The sequence below is a fragment of the Hylaeus volcanicus genome, chromosome 7 (genome assembly GCF_026283585.1).
Source record: "Hylaeus volcanicus isolate JK05 chromosome 7, UHH_iyHylVolc1.0_haploid, whole genome shotgun sequence".
Classification (NCBI taxonomy): domain Eukaryota; kingdom Metazoa; phylum Arthropoda; class Insecta; order Hymenoptera; family Colletidae; genus Hylaeus; species Hylaeus volcanicus.
The window spans coordinates 20,624,299-20,637,214 of record NC_071982.1 but is presented as its reverse complement, the minus strand read 5'-3'; the positions used below and the strand labels follow the sequence as shown (position 1 = coordinate 20,637,214).

Sequence of the window (12,916 nt, the reverse complement as noted above, 5' to 3'; positions counted from 1 at the left end):
TAAGAATGATTAATTTAAAATGCGATCATTTCGTAGAAAAATTTATTTTAGTATATTATAATAAATATAAACATAAACATTATGCGAGCAGCAAATTATATCATTTATATATATCTGTATTATACATTGTTTGCGAATCAGTTGCACCTAATACAAATATACTTTCTTTGAATTCCGGCCACGACCGAAATTCTAGAAAGAGGTCAAGAATTTGATGTGGGGTCAAATCATCAAACTGAGTAAAAATATTAAAATTCTTTGCTATTAATCTCAAACCACAGCCTGGTATTATTTTTCTGAAACATTAATGAACATTATTCGTTTAATACTGCTTAATAATAATACTTACATATTTGTATAATTATACTCACTCTAATGTAGGTATCACTCTATTGTTTAGTTTATATAAATTTCGTCGAGTAAAATGCCAGAAGTATATCAAATCTTGTTTTCCACCAAGAGTTTTTAAAAGATCAGGCTTTGGTTCTAATTTAACAACATAAAGAAAGTTACTGTCTTCTTCATAAAATTTATGCTTGTTGTTATATTGGAAGCCCATCTTTCTTTTCCATGGCACGAATGCTTTTCTATCCAATGTTCCAAACATTTGATAATCAAATATTATTTGAAACATAACGTAAGCAGATGTCATCCTACTTGAACTTGAACATGTAAATTTCTAAAACATAAAAATTATAAATATGAAATGGTATTTTTAGGGAAGTTTGAAAATAAACTTTTCTTACTAACTTCCCATATGGATGGTTTTATTGCAAGATACAAAATTGTTCGTCCAAATGCCATAAGGCATGTTTGAAATACTGTGCTCAATATCAAGTGAGTTATAAATTCGCGTTTGTCTGTTATTCCAACTAGTTGCATACAACTTGTGTCTTCCCATTGTTTCCTCTGTACATTGTCAAATAATTTAAATACATAAGATGTTGCACCAGTGGTAAAGCTGGCTGAATACATTATTTTCGCTATATCGAAAAGATTCGCATTTTTTTTAGACAACTGTTTTGGAAATTGCTGACACAATTTCTCTAGTATAGTATTAAAAGCAGATTCATTTTCATACATATGTACAAATGGTACACCAGCTTTCAATAGTTCTTTTGTCAAATAACCAAGACCTGGATTCAATTCGATTACATGAGTTGCATTCTTTAATAAATCGTCTATAATAAAATTAACAAATTGCTTGGCTATTTCAGCATTAATTAGATATAAATTTCCTCTCGCACGTAACGATAAATAATTTTGTATAACTTTGTTTATAGATTCTGAATTGATACTGTTCATGTAATCGTTAATATTATTTTTCTTTTTTTTCTTAATCTCTTCCGTTTTACTATTCGCAATTTGTATACAATTCGAACATAAAGCAGATTTATTTATCATTCGTTGAATAATGTTGTTTTGAGATTCTTTTATTGGCGATATAAAGGTTTTCGACGACATTAGTAAATTTCTACACAAAATTCTCATCTTTTCTCATTTATTGTACATTGCAACAAAATGTAATCAATATTATGAAGTTATGCTTTTAAGGTTATGCCTGTACAAGATTTGCTTAAAAGTAGTTAAAATCGAAATGTTTTTAAACGAATTTAACTTTATTAAATATCGTAAATTCCGCCGTAATTATTGGAGAGTTCTTAATAATATTGTTATTTATTTTGATTCTTAAAAATGTTTACACAACGTAACTTGTACATACGTGAATTACTGCGATAGAAAATAACTTGTTTTATGAGAAAGTAATTCAAAATACAAAGCAGTATTACTAAATATTACATTGTAAATTTTTGTTCATAATATCTCTGATGAAAGATTATTCGAAGATATTATATATCAACAATTTACAATGTATAAAATAGCTAACTGTTCTCATGATCTGATTCGATCTGATTGTACGCATGTTTCGCTTTGTTATAACATATATTGTTTTCTTTTAATACCAATTACTGTAAACCCTATTTTACTGTTTTGAATATAGCAGTGACAAAAATTTGTCTATTATTTTGCATTTGTTATACCTATTATAAATATGCATATTATGTGCCATAAACGGTTTTAAGGAGTTTATCTTATCAGTAGATTATAACAAAAATAGTGTGAAGCTTTGAAAACATATTTTAAAATATTGTTCACTTTCTCGTATTATCTAGTATAACCTTGTGAGAAATAATGCTACTTTCTAAATCTTTTTGTTACAAATTTTTTATCGTTTAAGTGAGTTTAATCGCGCGTATAACATATTTAAGTCATTCTTGGTTAAAGATACAGTAATTCTTGTGATAGAAAAGCAGAATCAATATTGATTAGTATTAACAGAAAAATCCGAAAAATGGCTCAAAGTGTTTGCCTATTATCACGAATAGTGGCCTCTTCTATAACTGCTTCAGTGAGAGCAGGCACAATAATAAGAGATGTTATGAGTCATGGAGGTCTAAATATAGTTGAAAAAGGCAAAAATGATTTACAAACTGAAGCAGATCGGTGTGCACAAAGGTGTATTATTGCTTCTTTGAGCCATCAGTTTCCAAATATTACCATCATTGGTGAAGAAGAATCGAGTAATTGTGATGTACCATCTGATTGGGTTGTAACAGAAGCGGATCAAGAAGTGCTAAAATTGAAATTACCAGCTCATCTGGAAGATATCGATCCTAAAGATATTTGCATTTGGGTAGATCCATTGGATGGTAGATACACATTTTATTAGTTATAATTATTTTGGTTATGTACATTTATAGAAGCAAAATTCAGTTAAGCTTAGGCAAATATGTTGAAGAAAACACTGCTTTTAGGAACATCCGAGTATACACAGGGTCTTGTAGAGCATGTAACAGTTTTAGTAGGGATAGCAATTGGGGAAAGAGCAGTTGGAGGAGTAATTCATCAACCGTATTATAAAAATGATGAGAGTGATACATTAGGACGTACTATTTGGGGTATTAATGGTGTAGGATTCGGAGGATTCACACCAATTGCACCCCCTGATGGAAAAAGAATAGTTACAACTACACGGTAGGATTCAGTTTTAGGGCAAATAAAGGTGTAATGTTTTGTAAAAGAAATAAGAAACATATATACTTTTAGTTCGCATTCGGATAGCAATGTTCAGGCAGCTATAAGTGCTTTATGTCCCGATGAGGTTTTGCGCGTCGGTGGTGCAGGGTATAAGGTAATATTAACACTAAATTAATTGAATTTCTTTTAATTCGTTTATTTTTGTTTACTTTCTCATAGGTGATACTTTTAATGGAAGGAAAAGCCCATGCTTATGTATTTGCTAGTAAAGGTTGCAAAAGATGGGATACATGTGCACCAGAGGCAGTTCTTCATGCTGTTGGTGGTACTTTAACTGATTTGTATGGGGAGCATTATTCTTACGATGCAGGAACATCGTACCCGAATTTACGAGGTGTATTAGCTACAGCTGCTGGTCAGAATCATCAGTGGTACTTAAATAAGATGCCACATGAAGTAAAAGAAAAATTAAAACAGTAATTGAAGAAGTTTCAGATTCTGCAGGATTAAGAAAAATTAAACTATTTACGAAACGTATATCTCGACCAAAATTCGTTAATGTTATTTTCATAAATACTAATCTATTCTTTCTTATGCCTCAACATTTTAAAATAAATGTAAAAAATAAATCAAGGATAGATCAAAGTAGTTAATGCCATATCTATTTATAATTTCGATTTAAATGTATCGCGCAATATCCGACGTAGTATTTTTCCTGATGCAGTTTTCGGAATATTTTCGACAAACTTGATGCCCCCTCGAAGTCGTTTATGGCACGATACACGTTCTGCAACAGTTTTTATTACGTCGAAAATTATTAGATTAATTACTATGATAAACACATACCATTCACGTATTTATTAATGTCTTCTGCTGTTATATTAGATCCTTCTTGTTTAACAATAAAAGCAGTTGGTAATTCTCCTGCTTCTTCGTGGGGTAATCCAATCACTGCTGCATCTTTAACGCCAGGACATGCTAATAATATTGCTTCCAGTTCTGCAGGTGGAACTTGAAATCCTTTGTATTTAATAAGTTCTTTCAAGCGATCCACTATATAAAAGTAACCCTCTTCATCGTAATATCCTACATCTCCAGAATGCAACCAGCCATCCTTATCAATTGTTGCTGCTGTAGCTTTTTCATCTTTATAATATCCTTTCATTATTAAATCTCCTTTGAAACATAATTCTCCTATATTGTTTGGTCCTAGGTTTCTACTTGGTTCATCCTTATCAAACGGTATTACTTTTGCTAAATATAGAAGAAAACAATTAAATAGATACTTATGAAACAAAGGTCTGTAGTGTATTACCAGATATCCCTGGACCTAGCTTCCCCACACTTCCGTATTTTATATTGCTATTATTTGGCGAATTAATCACAGCTAGTGTAGTTTCTGTTAATCCGTAACCCTGTTTTATACTTGGCACGTTCAGTCGTTTTGCGGCTATTTTTGCGATTTCTTCGGATAAAGGTGCTGCACCACACCTAATTAAAATTACCGAGAACGTAAAATTTTCTTTTTAATGGAATTTATCGGAATTTAAACTGAGACTTACCAAATATGTTTGATACTAGACAAATCGTATTTGTCTACGATAGGATGCTTTGCTAAAAACACCATAAGCGGTGGTACAACAGTTATATGCTCAATTCTGTACTTCTGAATGGTACGTAAAAATATTTTTTCTTCGAAACGTGAAAGAATGACACTTTGATTCCCAAATACTAGTCTTACAAGTAGAACAGAGAAAGAATACGCATGAAAAAATGGCAATAAAGCTAAAGTTACTGCATTAGTGTTTACAATTTCGGGAGATGCAAAAGCAAAGTGTCTTATCATTGATAAAAAATTTTTGTTTGTTAACATCACTCCTTTTGGCAATCCTGTAGTACCACTGGAGTATGAGATGACCGATACATGATCCTTGACATCTATTAAACGTGCGCAAAAATTATTATCGGTAGCTATGTCTAATGTTAAGCTCTTGATACTTGGCATCTTATTATCACTGGAATCTGTTAGCATTATTATCTTTGGTAACCACAGTAGTTGAGGCAATACTTTGAGCATGTTAGGTGCTCCAATTGCGGATGCAAAGATGTACTTTGGTTTCGTTATATTTAATGCATGCTTTAATTCCATTTCCGTATAAAGTGGATTCAATGGACAAACAGTAACACCTAAATAAAGTGCAGCACATACTGGTATACAAAACTCTGTATTGTTCTCACTGCATATAGCTATATGGTCGCCTTTCTTCAACCCTTCTTTCTCAATAGCAATTGCTAGCTTTCGACTAATGTCTAGAATTTCTTTAAATGTTTGTTTCTTTCCTGTGTAAGCATTTACCTGAAAAATATTGTATCATCCAACAATTATAGATATATTTAATTGATACTTATATAAATTATAATAGAACTGATTTGAATTGTTTACCTGTGCCACCCAAGAACTATGAACATTCAATTGATTCAAAATCAATTGACCTATAGATAAATTTTTGAATTCTGGAATAGACACAGGCGGTCCATGTAGAATGTTCTCTTCCTGCATCTCGAAAATGTTCGTTTATTTCACAGCTTGCTGTAAAAAGATACGACGTTTCATTGTCATCATGCAAATTTGTAGAACGAGAATTTAAAAAGCTGATTATTATATATCTACTTATAATTTACGAGATCTAAAATATTTCGACCTGGACGTACCGAGTATATTATGTCTTAATTATGGGCGCGTTATATTACATGTACGTTTGCTGTGCAGAGAAGACCGGCAAAATAAGTATTTACTTAATAGGGTGTGGGATAAAGTACACAAAGTACAGCATTTTATTTTTCCTTATTATCTCTAACGTTAGTGTCCTAAAAATTAACCTGAAATATAGCATCAAATTCATTTGTTGTATTACGCTGATTTTTATATTTATTCAGCGTTTACATTCCCTATTATTTATTATTTACGACGTGTTTATTTGCGCCGAAGATGGCAGCACACGTACGTTTGGCTGATCCAATATGGCCGACTCCTGAGTGTGTGTTATTGTGTGTTATAGGTTAACTATGAGTAAACGGTAAAAACAGTTAGTATTCGCTTGATTTATAAACAAATTCTTGTAATACAGTCAAAGAAAAAGTGTACAGTGCATAAGAAGACAACGTCGAACGACGAAAGATGGGTGTACCAGCATTTTTTCGGTGGTTGAGTAGGAAGTATCCTTCCGTAATCGTTGAATGCATCGAACAGAAGGTAGGTTAGATTGTTTGTTTGGACGAAGAATATTTTGTTTAATTTTCAATATATATTGCATGTACACGATCATTGTGCGATCGTTGCACACTTTTCGCGATGTTCTTTATATTTTATGACCCATTTCATTTTATACAAAGTATCTTTTTTATGATTTACAATGCACTTATTGACAGGTTTATTATTGTATCGTACTACACCAAAATACAGACATTTTTACAAAAAACTTATAAAATTACGCCTTAAGGGCTTAGTGTCACGTTTTTTTTTTTTAAATGTAAGTATATAATTTTTAAATTTTCTTCATATATATCTATACCGTACCTTTTAGCCGGTGACTACGAATGGTGTGCGTGTTCCTGTGAATTCGTCAGACCCAAATCCAAATGGAGTAGAATTCGATAACTTATATCTTGATATGAATGGTATTATCCATCCATGCACTCATCCAGAAGACAAGTAAGCATTCGTCAAAGTAACAAATAATTTGAGATTTTAGATAATAAAATAGATCTTGCGTAATGGTTTATTTCATTGCAGACCAGCACCGAAAGATGAAGACGAAATGATGGAAGCTATTTTTGAATGCATCGATCGTCTATTTCGTATCGTGAGGCCTAGGAAATTGCTTTATATGGCCATTGATGGAGTTGTGAGTATTCATATATAACAAACAAAAGATTTGTGATTATATAATTGTATTTTTTAGGCGCCTAGAGCCAAAATGAATCAACAGAGATCAAGAAGGTTTAGGGCATCGAAGGAAACAAGTGAAAAAATTAATGAAATAAATAGAATACGTTCAGAACTGTCTCTTAAAGGGGCTTCTTTACCACCAGAGAAACCTAAAGAGGACCATTTTGATAGTAATTGCATTACACCGGTTTGGACAAAATTTGATCATTTTATTATTAAGATACATTCACGAATATTGTAATCTAATCGTTGAATCGATTTCAGGGCACACCGTTTATGGCAAGGCTATCGAAATGTCTGCATTATTATGTACACGATCGTTTAAACAATGATCCAGGTTGGAGAAACATAAAAGTAATTTTAAGCGATGCGAACGTACCAGGCGAAGGAGAACATAAAATAATGGATTTTATACGTAGACAAAGAGGTAAGCGTAGTAAATAGTAAATAATCATGTGCGTTATATGGAAAAATAATTGTTTTATATATATTGGAATTTTTTGTTTACGTAACAGCCCAACCCGATCACGAGCCTAATACGCAACACGTTCTGTGTGGAGCGGACGCTGATTTAATTATGTTGGGTCTCGCAACGCATGAACCGAATTTCACTATAATTCGTGAAGAATTTAAACCGAACAAACCCAGACCGTGCGACATATGCGGTCAGTTAGGACACGAAATGAAAGAGTGTACGGGTGCAGAGGCTCCTCCAAAAGAGGAAGAGAACGCCTTTGGAGCCGAATGCCAGTTCATATTTGTGCGATTAAATGTACTCAGAGAATACTTAGAGAGAGAATTACAAATGCCTAATCTACCGTTTAAGTACGATTTCGAGCGGGCTGTCGATGATTGGGTGTTCATGTGTTTCTTCGTAGGAAATGATTTTCTGCCTCACCTACCATCTTTGGAGATTAGAGAAGGGGCAATTGATAGACTTGTTAATTTGTACAAGAAAACAGTATATAAGACAGGAGTACGTATTATGCGATAACGATGAGGATATTGTTAAAAAATGATACGCATTACTAACTATAAGTTAAACGAAAAGAAGACGCGTTTGTAGCGATATATTTTCTATTATTTGCAGGGATTCTTGACAGATAGCGGAGACGTTAATTTGGACAGAGTTCAGATGATTATGTCTGAACTTGGCGACGTTGAAGATGAAATTTTCAAGAAAAGGCAACAGAATGAATTAGCTTTCAAGCAACGCGAAAAAGTCAAGAAAAATAGGATGATGGCGATCAGCAATTACAAACCAAAATGGCTTCCTACCGGACAGTTTGCCCCCACTGTGCGTTTTATAAATAAGAACTCTATAGATTGTGTTTGTAATAATAATTTATTTAATATGCGTTTTGGTTACAGGCCGTAGGCGAACGAGTTAAACCAGTAGAAAACGCGCGTTACGAAGCTTATCAGATGCGCGTTCAAGGTAGAAACTATAGTACATCAGCTGACCACGCAAAAGGAAATTCCAATGAAGCTCTAGAGAGTATGATTCGTCCCGAGGTACAGTGATTTGCATTTGGTTATACGAAACATATCCGTGATTGGCTCTGACATACGTCAAATATTACGCAGAATTCATCTAATAAAGGCCGAAAACGGACAATCGAAGAAGTTGAAAAGGATGATTCAGATGACGATCAAGCACACGACGAAGTAAGGTTATGGGAAGATGGTTTCAAAGATCGTTATTACGAATCGAAATTTGACGTATCGTCAGATAACTTACAGTTCAGGTGAGTACCATTTGAAATTAAAATATACGCGTAGTATATTACATAAGTGTTATTTTTCTTTCTTTCTTTACAGAAATAACGTAGCTCTACAATATGTACGCGGTTTGTGTTGGGTCTTGCGATATTATTACCAAGGTTGCGCGTCATGGAAGTGGTATTTTCCCTACCACTATGCTCCATTTGCTAGCGATTTCATAAACATCGGCGGCTTATCCACGGAATTCGAAAAAGGAACCATACCCGTAAGTTAATTTAAGTGCACAAATCCACGTAAACGCGAACATTAATCGATCCGTTTACAGAGAAGATCTTTCATTTTCGATATTCCAGTTTCGTCCATTAGAACAATTGATGGGCGTGTTTCCGGCAGCTAGTAGCAAGCACGTCCCCGAGCCATGGGCAAAATTAATGAGCGATCCGGTAAGTTTGGAACAACTATATCGCGTATAGAATATATTACGATACCGAATGAGATTACATGTAAATATTTTTAGAAATCACCGATCATTGATTTCTATCCCGAAGACTTTAAGATAGATTTGAATGGCAAGAAATTTGCCTGGCAGGGAGTCGCCCTGCTCCCGTTTGTCGACGAAAAAAGACTGTTCAAGGCTTTAGAACCGTACTACGAATTCCTGACAGAAGCAGAAAGTAAGAACTCCAGCATATATTTTTAGAGCGGTACGCAAAGCGCGAGATGAGTACGTATGTATCACGTTTATTTTTCAGTAAAACGAAACGTTCGCGGTGACGACAGATTATACGTTGGACTCGGCAACGGTAATTACAATTTTATAAAAGGACTTTACGTGAATCGCGTAGCATTCGACGCGGAGACTCCGATAAGCTTCGACGGAATGCGCGGAACGGTTTTACTGGCTGAGGATTGCGTAGGGGACGGGGCCACTTTACCATCGCCAATAAATGGGCCACCGGTCAGGAATAACAAAGTCTATTGGTACGCATCGAAAACATTTTTATTCAATTTTCATATTTAAACCGCGATACGAATTATCGCTTGTCCTCCTTGTAGCGTCAGATTTAGGGATCCAAAGTACGGCACTAACTTCATCTTCCCTGCGAGGAGGTTGAAGGGCGCCAAAGAACCACCCAGAGTTCTAAAACCCCAAGACTTCGAGCAAATGAACCGCAATTCTGGCAACTCGTGGAAGCCGCAGATTGGTTTCACTCCCGCTACTCAGTCTGCATCTCTGAGCGACGCAGGACGCAGGATACTTGGGTAAGTTGCATCAATTTTACCTAACGTATTCCCTGTGCCTTGTGAATTAATCGGTTCGGTGTAACGTTTACAGGCATTATACGAATCACAACAGAGTGCCGCCCCCGTACGGGCCGATGTCGACACCGCAGAACGTCTACTCGGCGCATCACGGTGAGTCGTTTCGTGCAATTCGTTGTAATATACACCTCGGAAGGATCGCTTTAAAATCACAATGAACGCGATCGCGCATTAAGGTCTGTTTTTAACGCGGGACCCTCGATCCGTCGAACAATGACACGGTTTACGAGAGCCAAATTAACGCGCACGCGACTACTCGGTGATCGCCAACGACACGGTTCTTCGTCGAATAAAAATCACGTAGGGGTTTCATTCATTGTTTTCTCCGCTCCAGTGGAAGTCGAGCGATCGTCCCACCCTTTGGTAATACGAGTCGCATGCTTCGACCTGTACATGTTCGAGCGCGAATCGTTCGCATCGCGTAGTTGTCGAGTCGATATATTTTTAAAAAGCGACCTTTTTTTTTACCGGGAGTCAGAGCGGCAGCGCGCGTTTGGGATTAAAATTCGCACAGTTATCGACTTTTGACCGAGTACTACGAACTATGCAAGATTTTTCCGACCGGGGGGAATTGATTCTATTTCTCCAAGTCTGTCGTTCGAGTGGGACGAGAGGGTTGGAAGTAGTGGGGGTTTGAAAAAGGGCCGCATAGATGGATCCGCGAGGGGGACGAACGGAGAGGGGTCAGAGGCGGTGCCGGGAGCACGAGCCGGGGGGGTTGCAAAGCAACGAGGGGTTCCGGTCCCGGATTAGCTCAGAGGGTAGTTCGTCACGTAGAGCGTGACTCCGGCCGTTTCGTTGTTTGGCACGTCGAGGTACCAACGGTTCCACGGGTTTCGCCCAATTATAAAACAAACGCGGTGCACTCCGTAATTATCCAATTAGTGGATGTTCCACCCCCACCCTCGGTCTTTCACGTATCGTCTGTTGTCCTCCTCCCCCCACACCCCCCGATCTTCGTGTCTGGCTGATGAATCACAAAGGCGAGCGCGACCATCGCCTCGTTCGTTATCGTTGTCGGCTATGGGAACGATGTTTCGTAGACGTATCAAAAGCTCGCGCTTCCAACAACGCCTCGGCCAATTTTCATCGTCTTCGTTGGAATGTCGACGAATGTCGAAAAATGTCGATTCGTCGTAGACGATGCAGGAACGAGCGTAGCGCGGTCGGGACGGTCGAGGTCAGCGAAGTTTAACCGTTCTTATCTCCCCTCGAGACACGATTTCGGGAAGATGATTTACGATCGCGCGGACTTGACACTGTAACTGCCCCCCTCGGAGGCGTGACCAGGCGTGCGCGGATGGACAAGCGTAAAGAAACGCAGACGATTTTGGACACTCCGGATCGTAAAAACAAAACGTGTGTTACGCGGGGGGAGTGATTGATTTACCGAGGGGTCGGGAAACGCCAAACACACGGGGAAGACGATCGCCCTTTCGTTAGAGTCTCCGCTGGTCAACAAGTGTTCGCGAGACAAATTCTAGACGGGGCAAGGATACGGAATAGAGTTAGAGAGAGAGAGACGTTTTATAAACGCCGGATTCGTGTAGAAAAGTGTGTAGCATCGTACCCTGTACCGAATAATAAGGAGTCAAACGAGAACACGGGATGGTCCATTCTCCGCCCTGAACCCGTAGGTCCCCGTGGTTGATCGATACCAATTAAAAGCAAGAACACAGGACGCTTGACATCCTCCCGGTACGTCAACCGAATGTACCAGGGATCCCTCTAACGCCAACGGGTCAAACGTTGCCCTCGCCTCTGCTCGATAACACGAGCAAAGCAAAGCGAGCCTGCGAGTAGGCAAGCAAACGCGCCTCCGAAGGGATGAAACGACGAGAGGCCGTCCACGTTGGAGAAGGAGAAACGTGGGGGGACGTCGGGGTCGGGCCACGTCCGTTCGTCCGTATCTTCGTCCAGATGACAGGTGCAGAGGCCCCTCGTTAGACAAATTAAGCTTCGTTCCCTGGCCTCCCGCCTCGTCGTTGCCGGAGCGTGTCCCTCCGTTCGTCTCTCCGCTGCTTTGTCCGTCTGTCCCTCTTCCCGTCCCTGTCCCGCCCCCGCGTTGGCTCGTTCGGGACTGGTTTCGAGTGGACTGCAAACACTCGTGGCGCAGCGCACCGACGGTGCCTCGAATCGTCCAGAAACCGGGCGCAAGACGAACACCGTCGAACGGCTACCGACACCGCGACTTCTCCTCGGCAATCCTCTCGATATAGTGTCGCGAGTTAACGCCGAATCGGACCACAATTTTCGTTCCGCGAACGCCGGGAACCGAGGGGCCCGGCGGTGAACGGGGGGTCGGAGTCGTGGAAAGTAAATGTATGCAGAATGTAGGTGACCGGTAGACTTAGACGTGGGATGGATAGATAGAAGGAAGATGTACGTAGAATGTAAGACGCTGGTAGATTTAAACGAGTTAAACGTGGGATGGATAGATACAGTCAGTGCAAGAAGTATTCGTGGAGCAACCAATTTAAAGTAGAAACGAATAAGAAAAGAATTAAGAGGTTGACATTGAAAGTAATAAACATTTCATTTACGGAGAATTTAGTCTTGAAATACGTAGGAATGTTGGTTAATTATTTCTTCCCCTAAAATATATGAAGTATATAAATATATAATGAAGTATATAAATATACGGAGAATTTAGTCTTGAAATATGTAGGAATGTTGGTTAATTATTTCTTCCCCTAAAATATATGAAGTTTTATTTTGAATTGGTTCCTGTTTGAATACTTATTACTAGACTGCGGATCTTTGTGCAAAATAAAATCAACGCGAAAGTGTCTACGAATATCGAACCTGAATAGGAATTTATTTTACTCTGTAAATATTATCGTATGAACTTTACTTTTAATCTTTTTTATATTCTTGCAT

The 12,916-nt window shown here is 37.8% G+C and overlaps 4 protein-coding genes across 7 annotated transcripts in view; 2 read left to right on the top strand and 2 right to left on the bottom strand.

Annotated features, from left to right (window-relative positions):
• Window positions 1-28: 28 nt before the first annotated feature.
• Window positions 29-1,865, bottom strand: LOC128880252 (dimethyladenosine transferase 2, mitochondrial). Of its 3 annotated transcripts, none has more exons than XM_054130123.1 (4): window positions 1,724-1,865; window positions 751-909; window positions 372-679; window positions 29-296 (listed from the first exon to the last, which is right to left on the bottom strand). In XM_054130123.1, exons 2-4 carry the CDS (start codon window positions 880-882, stop codon window positions 101-103), a joined length of 636 nt encoding a protein of 211 aa, XP_053986098.1. In that variant the 5' UTR covers window positions 883-909; window positions 1,724-1,865; the 3' UTR covers window positions 29-100. The 3 variants fall into 3 exon arrangements, with proteins under 3 accessions (XP_053986098.1, XP_053986097.1, XP_053986096.1); XM_054130122.1 differs by having other exon boundaries at window positions 751-1,136; window positions 1,724-1,863; XM_054130121.1 differs by having other exon boundaries at window positions 751-1,806.
• A 488-nt stretch (window positions 1,866-2,353) lies between these two features.
• Window positions 2,354-3,576, top strand: LOC128880253 (3'(2'),5'-bisphosphate nucleotidase 1). Its single transcript, XM_054130124.1, has 4 exons — window positions 2,354-2,711; window positions 2,817-3,036; window positions 3,109-3,193; window positions 3,259-3,576. The coding sequence occupies exons 1-4, from the start codon at window positions 2,354-2,356 to the stop codon at window positions 3,517-3,519; spliced, it is 924 nt and encodes a 307-aa protein (XP_053986099.1). The 3' UTR covers window positions 3,520-3,576.
• A 109-nt stretch (window positions 3,577-3,685) lies between these two features.
• LOC128880250 (luciferin 4-monooxygenase-like) lies at window positions 3,686-5,909 on the bottom strand. Its single transcript, XM_054130119.1, has 6 exons — window positions 5,752-5,909; window positions 5,483-5,629; window positions 4,602-5,395; window positions 4,355-4,530; window positions 3,886-4,293; window positions 3,686-3,826 (listed from the first exon to the last, which is right to left on the bottom strand). Exons 2-6 carry the CDS (start codon window positions 5,597-5,599, stop codon window positions 3,705-3,707), a joined length of 1,617 nt encoding a protein of 538 aa, XP_053986094.1. The 5' UTR covers window positions 5,600-5,629; window positions 5,752-5,909; the 3' UTR covers window positions 3,686-3,704.
• Window positions 5,910-6,058: 149 nt separating this feature from the next.
• Window positions 6,059-12,916, top strand: part of LOC128880249 (5'-3' exoribonuclease 2 homolog) — a 29,187-nt gene continuing 22,329 nt past the window's right edge. For both annotated transcript variants that reach the window (XM_054130117.1, XM_054130116.1), the window contains exons 1-15: window positions 6,059-6,292; window positions 6,624-6,751; window positions 6,833-6,944; window positions 7,002-7,175; window positions 7,253-7,415; window positions 7,504-7,964; window positions 8,079-8,285; window positions 8,360-8,503; window positions 8,576-8,736; window positions 8,810-8,978; window positions 9,067-9,156; window positions 9,231-9,387; window positions 9,466-9,694; window positions 9,770-9,976; window positions 10,050-10,129. In XM_054130117.1, coding sequence (XP_053986092.1) covers window positions 6,218-6,292; window positions 6,624-6,751; window positions 6,833-6,944; window positions 7,002-7,175; window positions 7,253-7,415; window positions 7,504-7,964; window positions 8,079-8,285; window positions 8,360-8,503; window positions 8,576-8,736; window positions 8,810-8,978; window positions 9,067-9,156; window positions 9,231-9,387; window positions 9,466-9,694; window positions 9,770-9,976; window positions 10,050-10,129 — 2,557 coding nt within the window. In that variant the 5' untranslated portion in view covers window positions 6,059-6,217. The remainder of the gene's footprint in view (window positions 6,293-6,623; window positions 6,752-6,832; window positions 6,945-7,001; window positions 7,176-7,252; window positions 7,416-7,503; window positions 7,965-8,078; window positions 8,286-8,359; window positions 8,504-8,575; window positions 8,737-8,809; window positions 8,979-9,066; window positions 9,157-9,230; window positions 9,388-9,465; window positions 9,695-9,769; window positions 9,977-10,049; window positions 10,130-12,916) is intronic.

Coding starts and splice junctions, on each gene's coding strand:
- LOC128880253 (XM_054130124.1), top strand. CDS start 2,354: ATGGCTCAAAGTGTTTGCCTATTATCACGAATAGTGGCCTCTTCTATA. Junction 2,712..2,816: donor TTGGGTAGATCCATTGGATG/GTAGATACACAT, acceptor CACTGCTTTTAG/GAACATCCGAGTATACACAG. Junction 3,037..3,108: donor AGAATAGTTACAACTACACG/GTAGGATTCAGT, acceptor ATATACTTTTAG/TTCGCATTCGGATAGCAATG.
- LOC128880252 (XM_054130121.1), bottom strand. CDS start 1,491: ATGAGAATTTTGTGTAGAAATTTACTAATGTCGTCGAAAACCTTTATA. Junction 680..750: donor TAAAACCATCCATATGGGAA/GTTAGTAAGAAA, acceptor TTTATGTTTTAG/AAATTTACATGTTCAAGTTC. Junction 297..371: donor AGAGTGATACCTACATTAGA/GTGAGTATAATT, acceptor TTAATGTTTCAG/AAAAATAATACCAGGCTGTG.
- LOC128880250 (XM_054130119.1), bottom strand. CDS start 5,599: ATGCAGGAAGAGAACATTCTACATGGACCGCCTGTGTCTATTCCAGAA. Junction 5,396..5,482: donor ATAGTTCTTGGGTGGCACAG/GTAAACAATTCA, acceptor AATATTTTTCAG/GTAAATGCTTACACAGGAAA. Junction 3,827..3,885: donor CATTAATAAATACGTGAATG/GTATGTGTTTAT, acceptor AAACTGTTGCAG/AACGTGTATCGTGCCATAAA.